We start from the raw sequence: 26,292 nt of genomic DNA on the forward strand, positions 1-26,292 counted from the left end.
AGAGAGCATGTGCTGCCCTCCCTCTGCTCAAACACACACACACACACACACAGCTTCAGGCACTGATTCTTAATAGCAGGGATGCATGGGTAGCCAGAACATTCCTTCAGCACTGATGTGGCGTTGTGTCAACACGATCATGTTACTGCAACAACCTCACACACCGAGGCCGGGATGCAAGGCTGTTGGCTGAAGTCAGTATAACTTTCTGTTATTTTATCTGTCTAACACCGTAACACTCTCCGCTTGCAGTACAGACATGGTGAAACTCTTTTTCTCTCTCTCTCTTGGATATAACCTAGACAAGCTGAGCAGCCACAGAGCTCTTGGCAGGCGGCAAGGGTGTTCCTACTTCTCTTTTTCCCCTCTTTCATTTATTTCCCTCATTTCCCCAGGCTTTGTATATGTGTGTGAGACATGTTTGGATGGATGTTTTATCTCCTCGACTGGGTGTTGCCTACATTTTCTGTCTGAGTGTGTGAGAATGAAGGAGACTACGTAATGACCGAGATTACAGTCTGCAGGATGTGTTCAGATCACCAATGCAACATTTCGATTTTTAAATAAACCTCCTCTGTCTCGCTGATAGATTCAGGTCAAGCTTTAACCCAAACTGTTGAATGGAAGTCCTGCACCCTCAGGAGGACACATATGGTTTAAATGCTTCCAGCACTCAGACAGAAAGCAGTTTCTGAGCAGATGGATGAAAGCTCCTGGAGAAGTGTGTAAGTGTGTGTCTATAGCCTTATGGTTGGTAAAGTCTACTGTGGTCCTTTCACCTTATTGGACATTGGGGCGTCACTTCAGTAGGGTGTGTTTCACACGTTACTGTGTGACTCAGGTGTGGGTTCTGCATGTGCGTACATGAATTAAAGTCGTTACGAATCTGTATGACCTTTTTTCTTCTATGGACAAATATTCTAGTTGTTGTGTAAAACAAATTACAAATAAAGCACAATAAAATAATGCATTCTAAGTCTTCTGAAGCCATACATGCTTTTGTGTGAAGAAATGAAAATTTAAGCAATTATTCCTTAATCTCCCTTTGCTGTAGCTATCGAATCCAATATCAAATGTCACTTTTAGACACAATCATGTCAGCTTTGAAGTTATAAGTAATCATGAGACAACCAATGACGTGATGCAATTTGTCTAAAGGCACAACTGAATGCAGACGCATATAAGATTTGAGACCTACAAGTGGAAGCCAGGATTTTTTTAGTGAACAACAACTTGGTTTGTTTGTTTACAAGACAACATGGCATCAGAAGTCAACATATGGCTTCAGAAGACTTGTAGTGCATGGACCACTTTTATGATACTTTCATGCTGATTCTTTGTCATGCCTATTCAATATTAAAAAATCTCACCTTTTGTATTCCACAGAAGAAAAGTCATGGAAATGTGTAAATTAAAATAATAATAATAATAATAATAATTTGTATATCATTTTTTATAATAATTAGTAATAATATTTACATTATTTTTTAATGTTTAATACACTATAGAAAGTAATAACTGAGATATCAAATGAGATATTGTTTCTCATCCATATTTTTTCCTAATTGACATCTTTGAATGTGTGCTTATATCAGTTACTCATGTTTCTCATAAATCATGGAAGTGTTTCTGGGTCAGGCCGTGTGGGCAGACTGTGGTGTTACTGATGACTCTCTAGCTCTGTGCATGTGTCATTGTGCCTCTGCCACACAGACCAAGAACAAGTTTGTGGTCGGCATTCACTGGGGTTTTAGAATGATCTTTCAGCCTGGTGTTCTAAAGGGATGAGCAGGACATGAGCTGATGCCTAAATCCATTATCATAACCTGACTAATTGTGCAGTGTTTTGTTTTCTTTCTGGCTTAATGGATACTGACAAAGCATTTTGTCAATTGTTTAAATAATTTCAAAGCATTACGCTTCCTGGCAGAATAACCACTCAATAAAACTATTGTCTTTAATAAGCTATACATAAGAAGTGCATGTTCTTAAAAAGTTAGCTAAACTGACAAAACATGCCTTTGAGGGCATAAGGAGATGTGGTAAAATAATTGAGTAACATGAAAGAGTAAATTAATAACATGAGTAACATTTTATATAAATGTAGTTCCCTTTCAGTCGGTCACTCTCGACGCCACGTCGGTGACCGACGAATATGGGATATCGCTTCGATAGACCAATCTACTTCGAGTGTAAACTAAACGAGCCAATGCACATTGGCATGCAATTATTGCATCCAGCTGCCGCTGATCACTGCGTGAGTATAAGAGGGCAGCAGGTGCAATGCATACCAGCTTTTCGCTTCGGAGCCGAGCGTTAGTATCGCTCTGCTCAACTGTGTCTGCTGTGAACTACGAGTTCAGCACGCTCTCGGAAGCTTCGTGTGTTGGCGAGACGGCGCTTCAGCGGCGGTCGTTCCTGTGTCGAGTGGATTGCACACTTCAGGCTGCATTACCCCTGTCGTGTTGCAAACGGCCAATTCCCCTGTGCGCCTCAGCACTAAAAGAGCATTTCCTAAAGAGCAAATTTCTCTAAAAGAGCTTCACGGGTGCGTCTTTGTAAAGACGACGGATCGTCCTTGTAAGGATGCCGTTTCACCCGTGCGTTTCTGGGTGCGGTCGTTACCTGGCAACGGGTGATGGTCACGATCGCTGCCTCACGTGTCTGGGCGTCGAGCACGCTGAGGTGGCTTTCGTGGATGAGTCATGTTCTCACTGCGGGAATATGACCATCTCGGAGCTGCGAACCAGGCTCCGCTACCTTCAGGGGGGCGGAGTCCCGCGGCCGCGATCTGGGGCTCGTTCTGGCGGCCGACAGACGAGAACCACTTCCGGCAGTAGCGCGGATGGTTTGAGGGTCACAGTGGTGGCAAACCCCGCAGGGAACCAACCCTCTGGGGCCCACCACTCCTCTTGCACCTCCGATCCAGTGGAGCAACCCACGGAACGCACTGGGCCCTCTACAGCGAGCGTTCCAGTGGGCCTCCCCCCGACCAGATGTCGATCTCAGCATCGGAGGGAGAGCTGTCGGACGAAAATTCTGCTGCGCTGCCACCCTCTGGGATGGTGGCAAGGCCTGAGTCGGACCCCGAAATGTCAGCTATGCTTTCCCGGGCCGCCGAGAGGGTAGGGCTCGAGTGGAATCCGCCACCGCGTCCCGAGCCCTCGCGGCTGGATGATTGGTTTCTCGGGGTGGCGTGCGCTGGTTCTCAGTGCCCCACCCCAGTGCCTTTCTTTCCGGAAGTGCATGACGAGCTCACCAGGTCGTGGATGGCACCTTTTACTGCCAGAAACCGGCCGGTGGGCTCCTCCTCCCTCACCACCCTCGATGGCGGTGCAGCGAAGGGGTATTCGGGAATCCCGTCGGTGGAGCGGGCGGTAGCGATGCAATTGTGTCCTAAGTCCGCCTCCTCCTGGCGTGGAGACCCGGTGCTTCCTTCCCGGGCCTGTAGGCACTCGTCTGGTCTGACCAGCAGTGCCTATACGGCTTGCGGGGAAGCTGCTTCCGCCTTACACGCCATGGCGTTACTGCAGGTGCACCAGGCTAAGGCACTGAAGGACCTGCACGAGGGTGGTCATGATCCGGAAGTTCTAAAGGAGCTCCGAACTGCCACTGACCTCGCGCTCCGAGGGACGAAGGTCACCGCGAGTTCCCTGGGTCGTGCGATGTCCACATTAGTGGTCCAGGAGCGCCATCTCTGGCTGGGTCTGGCAGACATGAGGGACACCGACAAGGTCCGGTTTCTCAATGTCCCTGTGTCCCAGACCGGCCTCTTTGGCGACGCAGTCGAGAACTTGGCCCAGCAAGTCTCTGCTGCCCAGAAGCAGACTGAGGGGATCCGACACATCCTGCCCTGGCGGGCAGCTGCTGCCTCTACCCGCCCGCCGGCCGCAGTGCCCCAGCCTGCTCGTCGCCAAGGGCAGCCCCCTGCATCCGCCCCCGCTCACGCGCCGCATCTGCAGCAGCCTCCAAGTGGTGCCGTGGAGCTGGGCACAGGCAGGCTGCCCCTCCCATCCCGGCCCCCGTCAAACTTGGCGGTGAGCAGAAGAGCAAGAGGCCCCGGGACGGGTGACCCGGAGAGAGGTAGCTGCTTTCTGGGGGATGGTGAAGGCACCTCTCCCTCCCCTGGAGGAGGGCCAGGCGGAGAATCTGGAAATCTCAACAGGAGAGCAGTTTTCTTCCTCTCTGGGTCCCAGGAGGGCACGGAGAGTTGCGGACGGCCAAGCTCCGGACCTCACTCATCCTCCTCCTTCGCCAGATGGCAGCAGCGGGCGGTTCGAGAGCATCAACAAAGGCCCTACTCACGCACCCTCTGCCAACCCGTGGAACCAGGTGAGCCCTGCACCCCACACTCGCACCACACTCCGGCCTGCTTGGGTCCCTGTGTTCCACCTCGCTGCCCCACTGTGGGTACGGCTGTGGTTCCGCTGGTCCCGCTTGTACGGTTTTTAGGCGCCTGGTCAGCGCTACCCAGCCTGTCTCGCTGGCTTCTGCGAACCATCAGCCTCGGCTATGCGATTCAGATCGCCCGGCTCCCCCCCAAGCTCTGCGGTGTCCGCTCCACTACAGTGAAAGCGTCCGATCCCACAGCCCGTTCTTCATTGTACCCAAGAAAGGCGGTGGGTTACGACCGATCTTGGATCTGCGAGTTTTGAATCGGGCCCTCGATCGGCTACCATTCAAAATGTTGACACAGAAACGCATTTTCGGGTGCGTCCGTCCCCAAGATTGGTTTGCAGCGATCGACCTGAAGGACGTGTACTTTCATTTGTCCGTCCTTCCACGCCACAGACCTTTTCTGCGGTTTGCGTTCGAAGGACTGGCATATCAGTACAAGGTCCTGCCCTGCAGGCTGTCCCGGTCTCCCCGTGTCTTTACGAAAGTCACGGAGGCAGTTCTCGTTCCTCTCAGAGAGCAGGGTGTTCGCATTCTCGACTACTTAGACAATTGGCTGATACTAGCACAGTATCGAGATCAGTTGTGCGAGCACAGGGATGTGGTGCTCCGGCACCTGAGCCTGTTGGGCCTTCAGGTCAGCTCGGAAAAGAGCAAACTCCCGTGGAGGATCTCTTTTCTCGATATGGAGTTGGATTCGGTCGAACAGACAGCACGCCTCACAGAGGAACGTGCGCGGTCGGTGCTAGCCTGCTTGAATACGTTCAAGAGCAGGACAGCGGTCCCACTGAAACTCTTTCAGAGGCTCCTGGGGCATATGGCGGCCGTGGCGGCACTTACACCGCTCAGCCTATTACATATGAGACCGCTCCAGCACTGGCTTTATGGCCGAGTCCTGAGGTGGGCGTGGAAGCGCGGCACTCACCGGGTCCAAGTTACACCGGCCTGTCGCCAAACCCTCACTCCGTGGTCAGATCTTGCATTTCTCCGGGCAGGGGTGCCCCTAGAGCAGATCTCCAGGCATGCTGTGGTTTACACGGATGCCTCCACCACCGACTGGGGGGCCACGTACAACGGGCATGCAGTCTCAGGGGTTTGGACAGGCCCGCAGCTGCAGTGGCACATCAATTGCCTAGAGTTGCTAGCAGTACACCTTGCCTTGAACCGTCTCAAAGGTCTCTTGTGAGGCAAGCATGTGCTGGTCCGAACGGACAACACTGCGACCGTTGCGTACATCAACCGACAAGGTGGTCTGCGCTTCCGTCGCATGTCGCAACTCGCTCGCCACCTCGTCCTTTGGAGTCAGAAGGTTCTGAGGTCACTTCGTGCCGTTCACATTCCAGGCCTGCTCAGTCGTACAGCCGACGAGCTGTCTCGAGCAATGCTCCCGGGAGAATGGCGACTCCATCCCCTGACGGTCCAGCTGATTTGGAGATGGTTCGAAGCCGCTCAGGTAGACCTGTTTGCTTCTCCAGAGACCTCTCACTGCCAGTTGTTCTACTCCCTGACCGAGGGAACTCCCGGCACGGACGCTCTGGCACACAGCTGGCCTCGGGACCTGCGCAAGTAGGCGTTTCCCCCAGTGAGCCTTCTCGCACAGACACTGTGCAGAGTCAGGGAGGACAAGGAGCAAGTCTTGCTAGTAGCGCCGTATTGGCCCATGTGAACCTGGTTCCCCGAAACTAGTGCTCCTTGCGACAGCCCCTCCTTGGCCAATTCCTCTGACGAAGGATCTACTGACTCAGAGACGGGGCACCATCTGGCACCCGCGTCCAGACCTCTGGAAACTCCATGTCTGGTCCCTGGACGGGACGCGGAGGTTCTAGGTGACCTACCCCAAGAGGTAGTGAACACCATCACTTCGGCAAGAGCACCGTCTACGAGACACGCTTACGCCTTGAAGTGGAACCTGTTCGTTGAGTGGTGTTCTTCTCGTCGAGAAGACCCCCGAAGATGCCCGATTGCGGTCGTGCTATCCTTTCTGCAGCAAGGGTTGGAGCGAAGGCTGTCTCCCTCCACCCTCAAAGTCCAGGTTGCCGCTATTGCTGCGTACCATGACCCCGTGAATGGGAAGTCTCTGGGTAAGCATGACCTCATCGTCAGGTTCCTTAGAGGGGCCAGGAGGTTAAATCCTTCCCGCCCCCCCTGTATACCCTCTTGGGACCTGTCTCTAGTGCTTAAATCACTACAGCAGGGCCCTTTCGAGCCTTTGCATTCAGTTGAGCTAAAGTTTCTTTCATTGAAAACTCTGCTCCTGCTTGCACTGGCCTCCATCAAGAGGGTAGGGGACCTGCATGCATTTTCGGTCGACGATTCGTGCCTACAGTTTGGGCCGGCTGACTCCCAGGTAATCCTGAGGCCCCGGCCTGGCTACGTGCCCAAGGTTCCCACAACACCCTTCAAAGACCAAGTGGTGAACCTGCAAGCGCTGCCCCTGGAGGAGGCAGACCCAGCCCTGGCTTTGCTTTGTCCCGTCCGAGCATTAAGGTGCTACGTAGACCGGACACAAAGCTTCAGGACCTCAGACCAGCTCTTTGTCTGTTACGGAGGCCGGCAGAAGGGGAGTGCCGTCTCTAAGCAGAGGATGGCCGACTGGATTGTGGATGCCATAACCCTGGCTTATCAGGCTCAGGATGTGCCCTGCCCGTTCAGGTTGCGAGCTCACTCAACTAGAAGTGTTGCATCCTCCTGGGCGCTGGCTCGTGGCGCCTCGCTGACAGATATTTGTAGAGCTGCGGGCTGGGCAACCCCTAACACGTTCGCTAGGTTCTATAGCCTTCGTGTAGAGCCGGTATCTTCCTGTGTTCTCACCTCAAACGGGTAGTGGCACTGAGAGGCCCCGGTTAGTGTCGGCTTGCTTAAACCGCTCCAGAGTGTCCGTATTGTAGACCCTGTTGAGATCCTCCATCACCCTAAGCAGCTGGACGCAGCGGAACGTCCGGCGCCAGACCTTCATGATGAATCTGTGAGAACCATGGAAGGGTGGGTTCCATATTGAGACCTAAGCGGTACTCATATGTGTATAGTCCACGGTATAGCCTTAGAGCCCGTGTTTCCCCGGCAGACTTCTGCCTTCCCAAGAGGGTTCTAATCACCTCAAATTTCTCCGTATACTCCTAAACGGATGCTATATGTGTATTTGCCTCCGAGACCTCCTTCAGGAAGGATGGGGCTTCCGCAGCGTCCCAGCTCCAAGCGGACCGGGTACGTTTTCCCAGTGTTATCCAATCTCACCCAGTGAGGTAGTGCTTTGACAATGGTGAGTGGAGCTACTTGTTCTGAGCCCCGGCCTACACCTAATAGGGGCGCAGGCGGCTCGCACAGGGCACTGGAAGGGGCAGCACCCATGGCGCTTTGATAGGGATCCCATATTCGTCGGTCACCGACGTGGCGTCGAGAGTGACCGACTGAAAGGGAACGTCTCGGTTACGTATGGTAACCCTCGTTCCCTGAAGGAGGGAACGGAGACGCCACGTCCCGTCGCCATGGTTGCTGTACCGCCGCTGAGCTGCCGGGTGCTCGGCTCCTCAGCGAAAAACTGGTATGCATTGCACCTGCTGCCCTCTTATACTCACGCAGTGATCAGCGGCAGCTGGATGCAATAATTGCATGCCAATGTGCATTGGCTCGTTTAGTTTACACTCGAAGTAGATTGGTCTATCGAAGCGATATCCCATATTCGTCGGTCACCGACGTGGCGTCTCCGTTCCCTCCTTCAGGGAACGAGGGTTACCATACGTAACCGAGACGTTATTCTATTTCAAAAATAGAATACAGCTAAAATTCAACAAAGTCCCTATTAAGATAGCAAGTAAATGTGTGAGTGAGCTTTAACAGCTTTTATGACCCAGTAAAGAGCATCATGAGCTTTGGATGTTTTGGTTTTAGTGAGTTAAGCCAAAAACTACATGACCTCAATGGAAACCTGTAATTGTGGTTTTCGCATAGGAAAAACCACAACTGAAAGCTTATCCCTTACATGATTCCTTAGTTTGGATCGCTCATGCTTTCATTCTTTCACTCTCTCTGTCTGGTTTTAGCATCAACTGTTTTATAATGTGTAGTTTTAGCATCTACTGAGCTTCACAGTTCTAGTACACATTCCCTTCTGTACCCTGTGATATTTGTGTATGTCTGCATGTGCGACTGATGAGGTGCAAATCCAATGGATCCTGCACCTTTTTATGTTTTCTTCACATGAAAAGGAAAGTGGAAAAGATGGAGAGAGAGAGTGCATAAAAGCGCAAAACGAGCAAAGAGACAAAGACAGACAGGAAGCTTATGTGTGTGTGTGTGTGTGTGTGTGTGTGAGAGAGAGAGAGAGAGAGAGAGCTCTGCTTCTGTGTCAGCTCTCGGTCTTCTAAAGCGTAATATCAAAGCAGAGTTGTGGGCGGAATGAGAAACAGGTAACGACAGTACGAGGGAGAGGAGGAGAGTGGGATCTGCTCTGATTAAACACGTCTCGCTCACATGAGCTCAGTGTGATCCAAACCCTGCGGACACAGACTAAAAACAGGACGGGTTATTACAGCTGAGTTAAGTTTACTGCAAGAGGAACAATTTTTGTGTCTGTGTGCATGCAAAAAAAATATATTTGTGATTCGTATTTTAACCATTTTATTTTTACTTCTCGTTTACTTGTACGATTCATTTTATTTGTTAATTTAGTGCAATTAATTATTAAAAAATTAATTCCAATAACATCAACACAATTATTCATGTCCATTAACCTCTATATAAATTTGATAATAAAGAGTTTCCACACATTTTTCAAAAACATGTGAGAATTGTCTGGTGACTCAGAAGAGCCTGGCGTAACGGCAGTTCAGTGTGTGCCAACTGAAGCCACTACATGAGACTAATAGTGTCTGTGTGAAATTGTCAGTGAAGATTAATGCCCTTTGTAGAGGCAGTCATCCAGAACTTTTCCTCTCTCTCTCCTGTCACTGCGCGTGTGATAGAACAGAGAACAAAATGATTAAAGCGAGATCACACAAACAGATACCTTCCCTTTCAGCTTCTACTGAATGTCGTTCTCTCTCTATCTCGTTATCTGAGTTTCATAGTGTGTGTTTTTGGCTATTAGCTGTTTTAAAGAGTCTCGAAGGCATTTTCATATGCCTTGTTAGTGTAATCTTCAAAGATAGAGGAAATAACTTTACAAGTTATTGTAGAGTAGCAGTGTTGTTGAGAGGTTGCTTTTTTTAAAAGGGGTTGTAATGAGGATTCAGATTTTCCTTGATCTCTTAAGATAAGAGTTCATTGTAATATTAAAACATACTGTGGCTTTTAGAATGCAAAATTTGCTCCCCAGCGAGAAAAAATTTGTATTGATTACTACAATGTAAGCATCTTAACGTTAGAAACTAGTGGCTGTTTATTTTTAAGTCTTTGATCATTTCAATTAGATCTTAACAGTATGAGCACATATTTCAGTACAGATTGTTTTGTAAAGCTGTCAGAAATGTAATACAAGCTTTGCAAAGACACTGCTACTGAAGGATTGTAATTATGAGTTGTTTCCAAAAACTTTACTAAAATTAAACTTTACTAGAAATAAAAAAATAATAATAAAATAAATCAACATCGAAAAAAAATGTAAGATATGATTTTATAAACACACACACAGTGAATACAGTGCTGCAGAAAATATTATTCAGTCAATGTCAATTGAAAACCTGTGTTTAAAGGGTTATTTCGTCAAAAAAGTTAATTCTTTCACATTTATTCATCTATATGTGGTTCCAAACCTGTATGATTTTTGGAACATATATGTCTGTCATTTGTAGTATATACTGTATGTATACTATATGTTATATAAATATGTGGATTTAAAGAATATCTCAATTGTTTTTGTGTATACAAAGTATACAAAATGGGGTACAAAACAACCCTGGATCCCAGTGACTTTTACTGTACAGAACAAATGTCTTCTGTATTCCATAGAAGACATAAAGTCATACAGGGTTGAAATAAAATGAAAAATCTCTCATCACTTACTCATGTATGACAGAATTTCATTATGCATTTTTTAAATAATTATGTTTGTGTGTTTGTTGTTTAGGACTGAGGTGAAACTATGGCTTTGGTCCTATCAATGAACCCTTTTTGTGAGCCTGAATCCGAAGCCACGCCATCAATCTACCAACCAATCTGGGATTCGGAGCATTGCAGTAAAAGCTGTATCTCCACCTCCTCACCGCCAGGGGGTATCACCCAAGGGCTCATTGAAGGTCTGAAACTAATCTCATCTCTGAAAAACAGACTACCATGAACAGATGGTGCTGATGATGTTCCATTCCAAAGTAGACGTTTCAAAATCTGTTATCCAGTTTTGGAACTAAAACAGGCCAGAAATTCTCTCCATACCAGTCTTTGATCTAGAAGTCATAGCCTATTAATGAAACTCTGTCTGAACCTTCCCATTTTGTCTCCAGAGCCCCATTACAGACGAGCTCCTGATCATGTGATGGATCGTGTGGCCCTGTCACGGATCACATATTTCAAGAGGAAGTTTGTGGAGGATATAGAACCTGCACTGAGCCTCAGGAGTTACTGTCACACTGTAAGTGCTAGCCTTACATAATTGTACATATTTCTAAACAACACTTTATATTACTCATAATAATTTCAGTAATTCATGTAACTGTATGACTTTGTAATAATTTTTGCATAAACTGGCATTACCACTGAAGAACCTGTAAACACCAGGGTTTTTAAAATGTGGACATTTTGACTATTTTTTTATGATTGTAAAGGTGAGGACATTGATATTTCATGCAGAAGTCACTTTAAAAAATGTAGATTAATGTGATGAATTGTATGCACGCAGTGAATGTATGCCGAAATCTTTCAGCTTCACATGAAATTCATGATTGGATAATAAAGCATTCCTATTAAAATTACTGAATTTAATTTCAGATTAAAATTCGCTGAGCATACCTCATTTGTCTTTTTTTTTTTATTAAATATGTTCATTACACATTTTTTTACTTGAAAATTTAGTTTGGACTTAAATTAAACTCAAATTTTAGCCGTTAGAAATTCATATGAAAATATTTAATAAAAAATATATATTTTTTAGTAAGTTTATTATTCATTTTAATTTAGTTTCTGTTCTGTTATAGTGCACATTTAGATTTTTTTTTTTTTTTGCTTTCAATTCAGTTTTTATTTCTATTACTATTTTATTAAACTGAAATATTTCTGCACTGCTAGTTTTTATCGTTTAACAGTTTTTGTTTCCCTATACTTTACTGTTTATCAATTTATTACACTACGTACCTCTGCAAACAAAACAAAGCATTCACCAACATCTTGCACCTTGATTTGTTCCTCACAACACATGAATCATACAGGTTAACTTGATAACTGACCTTACCTCATTTATGAATGTTCATTTTGTCTTCTGGGCCAGCAGGTATCACCGGTCTTGGAGGAGCGTGCACACATTCTCCGTCTTTCTCTCGAGAAGCTACGTTTCATGGATGACCCCGAGTCCTTCTTACGGCGCTCCGTGCTCATCAACAACCTTCTCCGTCGTCTCAGAAACGAAATTCTCCTCCAGAGTGACTTCCCATCAGGTTCCACAGCAACACCTTATTCCCTCCAAACCCCTGCCACAAATACCCCTCTTCCCCCTCCTGCCCTGCAGCCCTGCATTACACCGCCCGGGCCGTACCGCAAACGCCTGCGTCTGCTGAGGCGTGAAGGTCCAGAGTGTGTCCCTGCCTGCTGCTGTCTATATGCATCCGGCCGTTACCTCCAGCTCCCCCTGTCTGTGTATGAACGGGACGTATACTCCAACTCTCACCCTTCTTCTTCATCATCAACTTCAGTAAGATTTCCACAGCTGCTGGAGGAGGAGGATGAGGAGGAGGACAGTGATGAAGAAGAGGACTCTGTGTGTCCTATGTTGGCTCTATGTCATGCTGAAACCAGAGAGCAGAACAGGGCATGGGATGGTCTGCAGAGCCACAAGGAAAACAAGACCCTGGAGAAAAAGAGAGAAAAGGGGAAGGAAAAGGTTAGAGGAGGGGAGGTTTCACAGCGATGGCTTTCAGACGCTATAGGTTCTGGACACCATGGGGCTCTCGCCAGGGCTCACTTGAGGGGAAAATAACAACAGAACACTTGCTGTGGAAACAAAGGAAGAAACTGGTTTCCAGCAGCCTTATAGATCCGTTATACAAACCAGAATATCAAAGTTTTCTTAATTTTTAGGTACTTTTTGTACTTCTGGATTACGCATCACCACAAATCGAAAGGGACGGTGAATTCACATATCACTCGTCTCTTGCGGAAACTACCATACTGTGCCTTAAATGTTCTTGTTTAATGTGTTTGATGTGTTTGTGGATATTTGTGACTGAACCAATCCACAAAGGAGTATGGAAGCTTGTTTCCATACACTTACAATTCTGAGACAAAAAAGTGAACTGCAAGGTATTGCATCATAATTGTGATTAGAAAAACAGAATTGTAAAATAAAAAGTCACAATAATCTTTTTTTTTATTTCTTGGCAGAAAAAAAGAATTGTGAGATATAAATTCGGAATTCAAAAGGATCTAAACTCCGAATTGTGAGAAATCAGTTCTGACTTTTTTCGAAGAATTATAAGTTTATATCTCACAATTCTGTGTTTATATCTTGCAATTCTGCAATTTTTTTTATTCCGTAGCAGAAATGCCCTTTCATAGTGATGGGGTCCATGTGAAAAAAGATTCACACTCATTCAGAATTTGTAAAGAAAAAAATAATAATGATAAAAAAAAATGTTCGAAATTTAATCTTGTTAATATCATAGGCACCTGTCGAAATGCATGACCTGGGTTGATGGCCATGATGATCATCACATTTACATGCAGTGTATTTTAGCCAGAATGCATGAGGCCCTGAAGCTGGCCATAATGTTCAATACAATTCTATTCCATTTAGCACCCTTAATATTTAATATATTTACATATTCAGGAGACAAAACATCTTAATTGACACCAGCTGACAGAGATCACAGATACAGTTACCTCAGTGTCCATATTAATCTGTTATTTTGAGGTCCACTGATCCAAGTGATTTGTAAGAAAGAGGGAATCTTCATTTACTATGAAAGCTGTTATTTTCATGCACTTTTTTATTGTTTGTGTTTTCTCTGCATTTATTTTATTTGTAAAACACATAATGGGAGAACCTCAGACACGATCACAACGTATACAGGCAACAATGCTGGTAGGAAATGAAATAAAATCTTAAACATTGTTCTGGTTTGATTGTGTTTGTATTTTTGTGAAATGTGTTAAGAATAAAATGATCTCAAGCTCACAATGTTCCCTTTATCTCCTTGTGATGTTATTATATCTGGCATGCAGCTTATTTCTTTGGATTCTCTCTCTCACACACACACACTTTCTCTCTCGCTCATTCACTCTTATTACTCTTGCTGTCACCTTTTTGCATCCTTCCTCTCTTCTCCATTATCACTATGGAAACAATGTTTACTGGAAGAGCAGTCTGGGATCCCCTGAGGCAAAAAAAAAAAAAAAGGTTAATGGCAAACACACACACCCCACAGTCAAACATACAATCAATGGTTATTATGAACACACCCATACACAGTACACAATGTACATTTGTCAACGTCCTTGTTTGCATATTTATCAGATTAATAACACTGCTTGGAGAAGTGCAGCACACGAGGAGTACTCTAAGTGTTTCAATAACTGTTCATCTATCATTGGAAATGTTGCTTCATCTTAATCATAGGAAGTATAGTCCAAATATAATCTGTCTATCTTCACCACTGAAGTTAGTCACTTTTTCACAAAGATCTTGGACCCCTCAGAGGGAGGGGAGGTTAAGGTTTTCCCGGGTCTGCACAACAAGTGGACAGGCATAAATATGTTAATGTGTCAACAACAACTTTTGTTTAAAAATTTACTTGTTTTCATGAATCAGAGTTGACTCTTTCTTTTGAAAGATAATAACTTTATACATGGTGCACTTTTAGATTTAAAACTTTGCAGGATGTTTTCATTCACTTAGAGATGTGATACACTGCATGAAAGGTAATTTTTTTCAAAAATTCATAATAGGTGCACTTTAATAAGGTCAGGACTTGGGCAGTTTATGATTTGTTGACTTCCTTGTTCTAAACCCAGTGTGAAAAAATGCATAGTCAAATTTTTATATATGGTGCAGTTTACAGAGCCTAGGCTACAAGTATCTTATTTTAGAGTGTTCAGGAATTAACTTTCCCCGGGCGCCGCAGCATAAATGGCTGCCCACTGCTCCGGGTGTGTGCTCACAGTGTGTGTGTGTATTCACTGCTCTGTGTGTGTGCACTTCGGATGGGTTAAATGCAGAGCACAAATTCTGAGTATAGGTCACCATACTTGGCTGAATGTCACGTCACTTTCACTTTCACTTTCAAATGGGTCATATGATGCAATTTAAATCTTTCCTTTCTCTTTGGAGTGTTACAAGCTCTTGGTGCATAAAGAAGATCTGTAAAGTTGCAAAGACTAAAGTCTCAAATCCACAGTGATATTCTTTATAAAAGTTAAGACTTGTCCACGCTCTCCTAAAATCCCTCGTTTAAACACGCCCCCACATGTCTATGTCACTATGTGGGAAGATTTGCATAATCGCCCAAATGTTTACGCAAAGAAAGAAGGTGTAACTTTTATTCTCGCTGTAGTTTTGTTGTTGCCACCATGCTGTGGAGACGCTGTGTTTCGTTGTGAAAGCAAAACTATATTGTTCGCTTCACCATGCCAGGGCTGATCCGTGCTGGTCGCTGAGGAAATACATCAACTTCACGCTGTGGATCGCCAGCTTTCACCGTGGACAAAGCTGAGTTCAGCCCAGGGTCCTCATATGTGTCCTTCGTCGAATCCGACCAGCCGTGCCGTTCTCAAGTCCACCGACTGTTCCTCACTCAAGCTCACAGTGTGTGACACTGTGTGATGCATTTTATGGAGAGCTGTTTCCTGAATCTGCAGACTAGCCTACAATGGGTCTGTGCTCAAAGGCTGTTCTATAAAGTGAGACAGTTCCAAGTTTCCAAGGACAGACTGACACTGTGAGTACAGCCTGTGAGTACATGTTTTATATTCAAAGAATTTGCCACTGATGATTCAAACGCTTTTGAGCAGGGTAGAGTAGCGCTTGTGGTTTGTCATTTCTCCAATTACAAATACAGACATGGTTTTATGTTTATGCAGCTCGATATGCAATGTGTTAAATCATTATGTCCCCACTGGATGCAACAAATGCCTTGTTTGGAATGGGTTTTATTGGTTTTGTCTGGTCCTGCCGGGGAGATGGCATCACAGTGCTAAGGGGCGTAACATTTCTGTCTCATGCTTGAGGTATTCAGCCAATCACAACGCACTCAATAGCTGGCCAATCAGCATACACCTCACTTTTGAGAACGATGAGCTTTGCAAAATCTGTGTTTCAGAAAGGCAGGACATAGATGAAAATAATGTGTTTTAATATGGTATAATCTGAACAATTTTTGCAGGACAGAATCAAAAGATTTGATTCACTGGGATTAATCAAAATCGCCATTCACAGCTGACTCTTGTGGTGAGTAGTTGGTATTCAAGGTCACCGAAGACACTCGTTATAAATTACCCCCCTGATTAAGCCTCCCAATCACAGAATCAATCACTTTTGGGACAGATTAGCCCTAGAGCCACCCTCTTTCAGAATTAGAGAGGTGATATGTTGAAGTAAAAGTGGATTTAACAAAGTTATGGAGCCTTATAAAGAAAGATTGCAGAAGGAGTGTTGATTCTTATGTCGCTCTTGCTTTTTTTTCCGTCTCATTACTACGTTTTGTCTTTCTTCGTCTTTCCTGAACCATTCTTGACTAACATATTGTTGTAGTTCAATCATTCTCTCGCACACTTCCCCCACCACCAATCTCCTATTTTCATATCTGTGTAATGACAAGTCTGGCTGCGCTTTTGAATTATTTGAGAAAAGTGTTCCCAGTCTGACTAATGATACAGGATTCAGGAGCTATCAAACAGGGAGAGACATTTTTCTTTGGGAAGAATGTTATTTGCAGCATTTACACACAGTTAAACAAACAAGATGTAAACAAAAAAAAAATCTTCACACACTCTGAATGCACTTAAATGCCACATGAGCCTAATTTCAACCCCGACAGCCGGCCTCAGCGTTCACCTCCCCTCCCCTGGGGCACCATGGCAGTTTGAGAGAGGAACTGTGTGTGGGTGTGTTGTGATGCACAGTGTGACAAGCATCATGTCATTGTCAACACTAATAGAGGAGCAGAGTAGCATGATGCCTCTACTCTCTCGCTCTCTCTTTCTGTTCTTCCAGGCGTAGAATATGTCTAATGCTACTGGCTCAAACTGTCATCCATCAACACATATCTTTGGCAGCTCTGTGTTTCCATGGCAACTGCCCCTTGCCGAGCAGAGGTTTTCGATCAAAAGGCATTCATTGCCAGATTTTTCCCTGCCTCTTTTTCACCCTCATCCCTGGCTGACTTCCTCTTTTCTTTTCTTTTTTTCTGACTGATTGTTTTCATCCCTTGCCTGCCCTTTTCCATCTCCTTCTTTCACCATCTCATGTTATCCATCTATTATTCCTACGCCTTATAAACATTTCTCTCTTTTAATAAATATCTTTTTTCTTTACTGTTTGTTACTTTAAAGCATCTCATCAGAAACACTGGAGGAAAAGAACCATAATAGTTTTCTGTATTACAGGCATAATATCGCGAAACTGATGAGAAATAAAAACTTGATTTCATGAGAAAATAGAACTATTTTTCAAGGTAGCAATTTCATATGGATTTGTACAATGAGATTCATAGAAAAAATTTATGATCTTTAGAAAAAAAAAGCATAACCTCAACCTAAACCTAAGAGAAATTGGCCACCATTTGCCAAAACATAAAGTAGTTGATAAACCAGCGACAGTGGAATAAATTACTTACTCATAAACCTAAATTACACATAGCTATGTTAGCAGCTATGTTTTTTTTTTGCTTGTTTGTTTGTTGGAATATACAGGTACTTGTGATCTTTGGTCATTGTTAAATTGTTTTGTTATATTGAAGATAAAAAAAAAAAAGGAATTGCCATTGTGATTGTGTTGGAAGTAATCTGTCTGAAATTGCAATTGTAAATGCTGTATGACGTGGCACAATAACAGACAATCAGAACATACAAAGAATTCTATGGAGCAGGATTTTAGACCAATGAGATTTTACTGTGCCTGGGGCGACCAAGTACAATTCTACAAACAAAGTGATAAAATCAACAATAGTGGTGCAGTGTGCATGATTCTTTATAACTTTATTCAACAATTTGTCTCCTCCGCGTCACCCTAGCACCATTTTGGAGAGTATCCACTGAACACAAACAGTGTAGGCTGTTCTGTCAGCTGCCCCATGCAGATACATTTTTTATAAATTTTTCTATAGTTTGCGCTTTGATCTGAGCGAAAACAGCGTATCCACGTGCCACAATTGACACAGAACAGCATACGCTGTTTGCATTCAGTAGATACTCTCCAAAATGTCGCTAGGGTGATGCAGAGGAGACAAATTGTTATTATTTATTTATAATAATTGAATTATTTTTTGTTTTCTTTGCATACAAAATGTATTCTCGTAGCTTCGTAAAAATTATGGTTGTAACCCTGATGTTACATGGACCGATGTCCTTGTTACGCTTCTGACCTCTGTACTCGTTGTAGTACTCTTGGGGTCAGAGAACTCTTGGGTATGAATCAAAAATATGTAAGGCTGATCAATGATACGCCCTGCGATTCACTGAACGAGCCGTTTAACATCAAATCTGCGCTGGATATTAATATCCAAACTATAGTGAAAACACTATCAATTAGCACAGTAACAAGATCGGCAGTTTAAGACATTAACTTGTAAGCACAAAACACAAGTTACTTCTCTTTTCAATATGAATAAGGCTTTATTAGATAAATCTAAGACATATAAACTAATCTAACACACGAGCGCACGCAGTCACACATTCACACATTCACACAAGTTGTAGGAAGATCGAAAGTTAGGAAAAGATGAGTATAAGAGAATGGAAAATGTGGAATCCCAAGTTTACAGCAATACTTTAAATTGCATAGACATGAACAACCATCAATCACTTAATTAACTCTCGCATTGAGTTCCTCAATTGAGGTTAAAATTAAATTAGATACACCAGTACAAATGTCTAGAAGGTACATTGCCTGTGTTCCCGTTGTTGTTTGTTGAAAGGGGTTTTTTCCGATGCCGCTGATTGGCTTGGAAGTTCAGTAGTCGCTGAAGTGACATCTTTGGGAAGCCCGTGGTTGGGCGTTGGCTGAAGATGCAGAGTTGTGTGGGCTGGTTGAAGTTCAACGGGCAGTCGAGGTCCGACACGGCGTTACAAAACTTAACTCAGAACACGAAACTCTCAAACGGAAAAGAAAAGAAGTAAAGTTTGACGAGACTAGGTGGTGTTTCTTCTCATCATGGCTAAGTAGCAGCAGGCGTGCAGGCCGAAGCACGCTGGAACCGCGCTCAAAGAACAGTGATGACTAACAGCATGGCTAAAAGCTAAAGCTAAAATGCAAAGCTAAAAGCTGGCATGACTGATAGCAAAAGCAAAGCTAAAACTAAAAGCCGAATTTTATGGTGTCCTGAGTATTTAAACTGACCTGTTGGCCACACCTCAAATGTTGTCTTGACCAATCAGATATTGTCTTGGCTCGAGGGTAACATAAATCATATGTTATCTTATCAAGGACATGGTCCGAATTTTCCCGCTCTTGCAGGGTCTAATTTTGGACATGATTCCTATTACAAGAATATGATACATTTGACAAATAACTGATGGTCATGACTGTTTCAAGCAAGCAGATTCAAGCACATACATATGAAACACGAATATGTATCCTTAAGCTATCCAATAGTTATTAAAATACATACACAATAAGGGATTATAAACATGATAGTCAAATGTGTGGGTTACACATAAATGAATATGGAGTGAAGCGATGGACTGATATTCATTTATAAGTCTTTTTTAGTTCATCTTGGTCCATATATATATGTAGAAAAGACAGTTTCTGTATCATTATCTTTTGACAAAGATTTCTGTGGAGACCAGAGGTTCAAAGCCCCCCACCCCCCTTAGGAATTTCTGTCTGGTTCTGCTAGGTGGGGGAAGTGTTTAAGGATATTGTGTATAACTCTCATGGGTTTACATGTGATGTCCGACATTGCATCTCACTTGCCCATAATTTGACAATCTCTTCTCCGAATTGAAATTGTCAATAATTGTTCTAGTGGTGTTAATGTTAAAAGCTGTTCTGTGAAAGAGTTGGTTGGTTGGTTATCTTGCTTGGGACTTGTGGCACAGAATGTTTTATGACTTCCTGTTGCCTTACTGAGGAATTCGGCTCGTGTTTCAACCACAGTCCTAATCGACTCTTTAATTTGTCTGATTCGGGTCAGATCGGCTACAATATATTAATTTGTGTAAATTTTGGGGTGAACTAAGCCTTCAAGAGCACTTCATCCAACAATGTGCCCCTATTATGCCATTTTAACAGTTACTAATATTGTTTTGGAAGTCTCATTGGACTCATTTTATTTGAATTTTAATGTATGCTCATTTATTGTTTGAAAGATACATTATTGTAAATATTAAATATAGTACAATACAGCTCTATGTGTATGTTTCTTTGAAATACATAGTCGAAATAGATAGTCGTTATACTTGTTCTGTTTCTTCTGTTTCTCCCCGCCTACAAAATGAAACATTTGCTTCCTGGAAAGTGGTGCTAACATTTAACTGAAATTGAAACTTACTGGGGTCTTTTAAGTTAAATAGACTGTGACGAGCCTAAACTGCTAGAAGACAACATTTGCTAAAAACATCACTTTAAAAACATTCTCTTTCATTTGACCACTGAACAAAGATCTACAATAGGTAATTCTGTTCAAATGTCTTTTTCTGTATGTTTTATGCATAAATACATGGACAAACTGTACAACCTCTTTAGTATTTTAAAGGGTTGTAGGTGTTTTACGTCTAAATGAACATTAAGTCTCATATGTCAAACAAACTAAAACCTATTATTGACTTAATCTTTCAAATTTAAAGAATCTTAAATTCTAAAAGAAGGTTTATTTCCAAATTGAACAAGCACCCTAAAAGATATAGGCTATTTATGCTGATTTTATTTGTACACCTATCACTAAAACTAACTTAGATAAAACATTATGTTCAATGTAATACATATTAGATAACTTTAACTGTTATATGGATATGTGGAATACTGATTCTGATGGAATTTGATCAGTATGTCATTTGCTGTTTCTTAAAGCAAAAACTCAACAATGAAGATGATAAATGGGATATATGGCTTTAATATAATACTTATGTCACAAAATTACCACAAAAAAAATGTCTACTTGTTTCCTTTTACTGATTAGTAGTTGAAAATACTCACTGTATCTTGTGTTCAACAGAGTCCATACTCACTGGACTGGACCATAAGAATTGCTTTTTGACCTTTGATGTCCTCTGCTATGAGTGAGACGTAAGTTGCCTCTACCAATGTAGATTTCATTTTAATATTCAGGAAGATCAGAAAGTTTACAAAAAAGTGGTGATCCAACACAGTATCAAACCTGTTTGGTAAACAAAAGTATAAGAAAAATGCCCCTACAGTAAATCTTTACACTGTGTTAATATTACAGTGAAATGTACTCGTAACACCTGTTAGTTGTAACAGGAAAAGGAGGCGGGTACCGGCAAACATTTAAACAGGATTTTAATATTAAAATAAACACAAAAGAACCCCTGGCGGATGAATGTAGCACACAAACAGAACCAAAACAGGGGGCTTATTTATAAAACTTAGATTTCATCATAAAATTTTACGAAAGCTAGATTTTGCGTATGCCCAAAAGTTTGCGTATGCCAGAACCTGTGAAAAAAATCTCTTTATAAGTCCAGTAAGGAGAAGATTGTGCATACATCAATCTCCAACGCGACTCCTCCCCGAAAATCACCATGTATGGAGCTTACAATGCCTAGTTATGCATAACCTCATCTGATATATCATTTCCATATGAATTCCCATGCACGTGAACCATGTTTAACACAGAGACATTAAGGAAATATGAGATACGGACTATGATGCCATTTGTGTCAGTATCCTTGTTATGTTTTATAATAAATATATGTCAATATCCATAAAAACAAAATGGTTTAAAGTAGTTCTCATATATATATTTTAGTTGATCTCATTCTTTTACACTGGCCAAATAGTATTTCAATTGTTTTAAACAAGTCAACTCAAATTGAATTACATTTATTATATTGTCTGATTCGGTACTTCACTGACAAAGTATTTTAAAAAGGAAACATGCGAATCTTACCGTTTTCTCCTAGTTATATCCTTCAAATATATTGGTATTTTTCAAAATTTGTAGAGATGACTTTACACAACACTAACACCTCCGTACAGCTGTAGCTGTACAGTAATCCAGCAGTGTCCACCATAATATCTCTGTAAGTGTGCATCATCGATCATTGTTCTCGCTAAAATATTTCTCATAACGTGATCTGTAGTTTAGTTTAAAGATTAATTATTGTGCACGGTGCACCTATAGCACTCCTCTGTGTCATTACAGTAAATGTACATGTCGGTTATTAAACATGTACAGTACAGTACATGTCACAGTAAAATTATGTTTGAAATTATGTAATTATGTTGTTTGTAAAATTATGTAATTTCAGTGTTTATCTCTTTTAATTCGAGTGGAATATTTAATGTAAACGAGTATATCGACATGAAAACAGAGTTTAAAATCGGTGATTACTTTTCTCACTCAATGAAAAAGAGTTTGTATGCATGGTTTATAATCTCTGGCCTGGTACTCTCTACTCTTACACTGACGTCACTCCTCCTTTTATCCTTTACGGAGCTACTCTGTGGGATTCGAGACCTGTGAGTGGCGCAGTACTGATGAGGACCCCCTCTAGTCACAGTACTGTATAGGTCTAACAATAAGCTAATGTACTGTACCAATAAATGGAACAATCTGGGATACATAGCCTATTGTAAAGTATTAGACATATTAGCAAGCAGCAGATGAATAAGCTGATAAAAGCCCATTTATTTTGCTATGCTTTATTATATTAGTAGATGCATTTTATTGTTTGCATTACTGTCATAAAGCATACCTTGAAATTTGTTATTTATATAACTAAGTTGTCTCATGGGAGTTTTTGTTTTTTCATTTTAACCCAGATCACCTGTATTTATGGTTGCTAAGTGGGTAAGCTAAGTTGCTAAACAGGTTTTTTGTAAGGCGAGCGTGATTTCACCAAGTACAACATGTTCCTGTCAACAACATTCCAATCAACCAATCAGAATTAAGATATATATCTTTTAGGAAAAGATCTGTTTTAGGCTTATAACCAGAGTTAGGTGCTTCTACACACTTGTCAATCAGCTATCATTTCCCACTCATTTTGGTAATAAATTATGGATAGGGTTAGGTTTAGAGGTTTAAACCAAAATATAGAGTGTATGTGGAGACTATGCCCTCTCTTTGAGATGTACTGTTACCAAATAAGAAATAATTTGATTAGCAGGGACTGCTAAATTCCCTCTGATGGACCTTTAATACATTATGACCTCATATAAAGATGCATCATGTTTTGACTAAAACTTTCAGATAGTGTATTTAAAGGATTTGTTTATATATGTTATATATAGGGATAATGTACAGTTAATCAGTCCTCAAAAAATAAAACCCTTGAAGGGCGAGCCGGACGACATGCATGTACAATAGAGCATTATTCACTGACTGCAAGGAATATATGAAAGTTAATTATTTAAAATTATTAAATTCAAATGTAGGACAAAAATGGTTGTCCAAACTTTTTTTTATCCCTTGTTACCATAATTTTCCCTTACAGTTAATGGCCATTTGTTTATTTCTTCCCAAAAGGAGAAATTTCACTGTACCTTCTCTTGATCTGGAGTCACTCCTGTCATTAAAGGTGAAAATCCGTCAGGAAGGATTGCTGGACTCACTACTGAAAACCAATCTTGACTTCTCTATGCAAGCCCTGGAGGCCTTTCCTGCATCCAAGCGGCATAATGTCTCTCTAACACTGGAAGGAGAGTGCCACCTGGTGTGTATCACTGCCGGAACACCTGTCCTGTTCTGCATGGCACATCTGGGCACAAACGGTCCACAGCTCCTTCAAAGGACCCATCCAGAATCTCGACTCACGACCTCCAGCCTGGCAGAGAGCCATTTTGCTGGACATCACTGTTGTGATGAGTTGGAAAGCTGCTTCGAGCAAGCTAAAAAAGCCCTGGCTCACAATAACCCATCAGATCTGGATCACATGGAGCTCAAGATCACCTGTGGAGAGCTGCACCTCACATACAGTACCCATCAGCCCCTGCACACCCTCCACATCCAGCCACGCCGTAGAGTTTTCTTGGGCAAAACGCTGTCACTAGAGAAGATCCTAGAGACAAAGATGCACCTGGAGAAAAGCGGTGAGATGAAGAAAGACCTGCTCACGTGTTTTCAGTTCTTGCTGCAGCATTCTAACCAGTATAAAGAGGAGAATACACAGATAATTCTCCATGGTAATGGGGAGATGCTGGAGTTTGTCACTGGAAGAAAAGATAACCATACAACCAAGCACTTCATCTTCACCGATGCCCAGAACAAAGCTCACAGCCAGCGGGTGCTAGTTATGGGAATATGATTAGGAATCATGGAACAGCTGCTTTCATCTCAGTTATACAGGAGAACACCAGGCATATTAGGTTATTAATCAGGTTATGAAGGATGTGGAACTAAAATTGCATAAGTTATACTAACATTAATAATTGTATGCATTTGGGACTGTGGTTATTACTTCCCATGCTAGATGGCAGATTTTCTTCAATAGAGAGACAGTATAATCCTAATCTCAATTGTAAATTGGTGTGTGTGTTTTCATTTATTGTTTGACAGATACAGTATTTTAAACATTAAATAAAGTGCAATACAGCTCTATGTGTATATGTTTCTTAAAATTATTTTGTCGTCATTCCTGTTCTGTTTCTTCTATTTCTCCCTGCCTACAAAATTAAACATTTGTTTCCTGGAAAGTGGCGCTAAGGTTTAACCGAAATTGAAACTTAATGGTGTTTAACTTACTACTTTTAAGTTAAATAGACTGTGAAGAGCCTAAACTGGAAAACAACATTTCATGAGAATATCAAATTAAAAACATTCTCTTTCATTTGTCTTTTTCCAGATGTTTTATACACAAAATACATGGACAAAATGGACCACCCAATAGTATTTTAAAGTGTTGTAAGAGTTTACATCTGATAACACTAAATGTTCATTATAAGTCTCATATGTCAATCAAACTTATTATTGACTTGCTCTTTCATTATATATAATGAAAGTTTAACTTCCTTCTGCAGATCATTATCATCATATACTTACAGTGAGGTGTTCATTGAGATAAAGAAAAAGTTTCTCTAACAGGCCGAATTTCACTCAAATAATCCACACTGTCATCACATACAGCAGTCATTTATGAAAAAGTCATTATCTCAAATAAATATAGTGGACAGCAGTAAATGGGTCTTTCATTACCCTGAATTGATCACATTCAGTCAGAATCAAGTATTTCACAGACCCATATAATAGTTACAGTTATCTAATATTTAATACATAGAACAGAATGTCTTACCCAAGTTAGTTTTAGTGAGAGGTGTGCAAAGAAAATGTTCATTAATAGCCTATATTTTTTAGGGTGCTTGTTCAGTTTGGAAATAGGATATATATATATATTCTCATCCAAAGGACCAATATCCCAGCTCACAACTTCCAGTCCAGCAGAAAGTCACTTTGCTGGACACTGCTGTCATGATGATGAGCTGTAAATCTTCTTCAATCAGGCCAGAGACGTCCTGAGCATGGAAGCAGACAAAAGCCCATCAGTTCTGGATCACATGGAGCTCAAAATCTTCTATGGAGAGCTGTACCTCACATACAGAGTACAGTGGCCTACTAATGAGCACCCTGTATTCCCCGCTACATCCAGTCACCTCACTAATTTGTAGTCTGGACGAGTCAGCCTTAATTGTCATAGCCAGTTTGCAGTATTTTGCCAGCCGTTTTTTACCGATTTCACAGAAAATTACGTGGTATATGACGGGCACAAACTCCGAATTTTTAGTGTCAATATGCAAGATTTCCATTCAGAAGGAAGATATCGAACATATTGTGAGCCGATTTAAGATTGTTTTTAATTGTGACGCATCTCTTCTCAACGAGGCGCGTTTCACCTCTCCCAACCTACACAAGGACTCGCTTGTTTCATGGAAAATGAAACTAACATATCCAGCAGAGCTTTGTGAAACTGAAACTCGAAACTCACATTGAAATTGTTGTTATTCCCACCAAACAAAATTCTACCTTCCATTTGACCACTGGACAAAGATTTAGGTAAGTCGACAGTCCTGCTGTCTTTTTCTGATTGTTCAAATTAGCCATAGCCACACAAACTAACGTTTCTTACAAGCGAAGTAATTTGAGATATTTGATAACACTGTTTAAATGAAAATGTTTCATATAACGTTAGGCCTATCTCAGTTAAACTAGAAGAACTAACCACACAAAACAACTTATTAGGCTATTCAAAGCATAGAGATCTTAAAGTTATAAAAAAAATATATATATATATTTTTGCAAATGTCTGTAGAGGAGCGCTTCCATGACTCAAAATGTTAGCTTGAGGTGCTCTTTGGATGGGATAATCATAATATAGAACAAATTAGGAAACTCCAAGGCACTCTCTTTAAGAAAAATTAAA

The 26,292-nt window shown here is 42.1% G+C and overlaps 2 protein-coding genes across 3 annotated transcripts; both read left to right on the forward strand.

Annotated features, from left to right (window-relative positions):
• On the forward strand, positions 1 to 12,922 carry LOC132156945 (SERTA domain-containing protein 4-like). Of its 2 annotated transcripts, none has more exons than XM_059566028.1 (4): positions 1 to 194; positions 10,460 to 10,628; positions 10,833 to 10,960; positions 11,813 to 12,922. In XM_059566028.1, exons 2-4 carry the CDS (start codon positions 10,475 to 10,477, stop codon positions 12,515 to 12,517), a joined length of 987 nt encoding a protein of 328 aa, XP_059422011.1. In that variant the 5' UTR covers positions 1 to 194; positions 10,460 to 10,474; the 3' UTR covers positions 12,518 to 12,922. The 2 variants fall into 2 exon arrangements, with proteins under 2 accessions (XP_059422011.1, XP_059422012.1); XM_059566029.1 differs by having other exon boundaries at positions 25 to 194; positions 11,816 to 12,922.
• A 7,297-nt stretch (positions 12,923 to 20,219) lies between these two features.
• LOC132156535 (uncharacterized) lies at positions 20,220 to 24,557 on the forward strand. Its single transcript, XM_059565498.1, has 3 exons — positions 20,220 to 20,367; positions 20,910 to 20,980; positions 23,406 to 24,557. The coding sequence occupies exons 2-3, from the start codon at positions 20,958 to 20,960 to the stop codon at positions 24,181 to 24,183; spliced, it is 801 nt and encodes a 266-aa protein (XP_059421481.1). The 5' UTR covers positions 20,220 to 20,367; positions 20,910 to 20,957; the 3' UTR covers positions 24,184 to 24,557.
• The last annotated feature ends 1,735 nt before the right edge of the window (positions 24,558 to 26,292 follow it).

This window comes from Carassius carassius, chromosome 14 (assembly GCF_963082965.1).
Source record: "Carassius carassius chromosome 14, fCarCar2.1, whole genome shotgun sequence".
Taxonomy (NCBI): domain Eukaryota; kingdom Metazoa; phylum Chordata; class Actinopteri; order Cypriniformes; family Cyprinidae; genus Carassius; species Carassius carassius.

Coding starts and splice junctions, on each gene's coding strand:
- LOC132156945 (XM_059566028.1), top strand. CDS start 10,475: ATGGCTTTGGTCCTATCAATGAACCCTTTTTGTGAGCCTGAATCCGAA. Junction 10,629..10,832: donor CACCCAAGGGCTCATTGAAG/GTCTGAAACTAA, acceptor TTTTGTCTCCAG/AGCCCCATTACAGACGAGCT. Junction 10,961..11,812: donor TCAGGAGTTACTGTCACACT/GTAAGTGCTAGC, acceptor CTTCTGGGCCAG/CAGGTATCACCGGTCTTGGA.
- LOC132156535 (XM_059565498.1), top strand. CDS start 20,958: ATGTCCTCTGCTATGAGTGAGAC. Junction 20,981..23,405: donor TCCTCTGCTATGAGTGAGAC/GTAAGTTGCCTC, acceptor TCTTCCCAAAAG/GAGAAATTTCACTGTACCTT.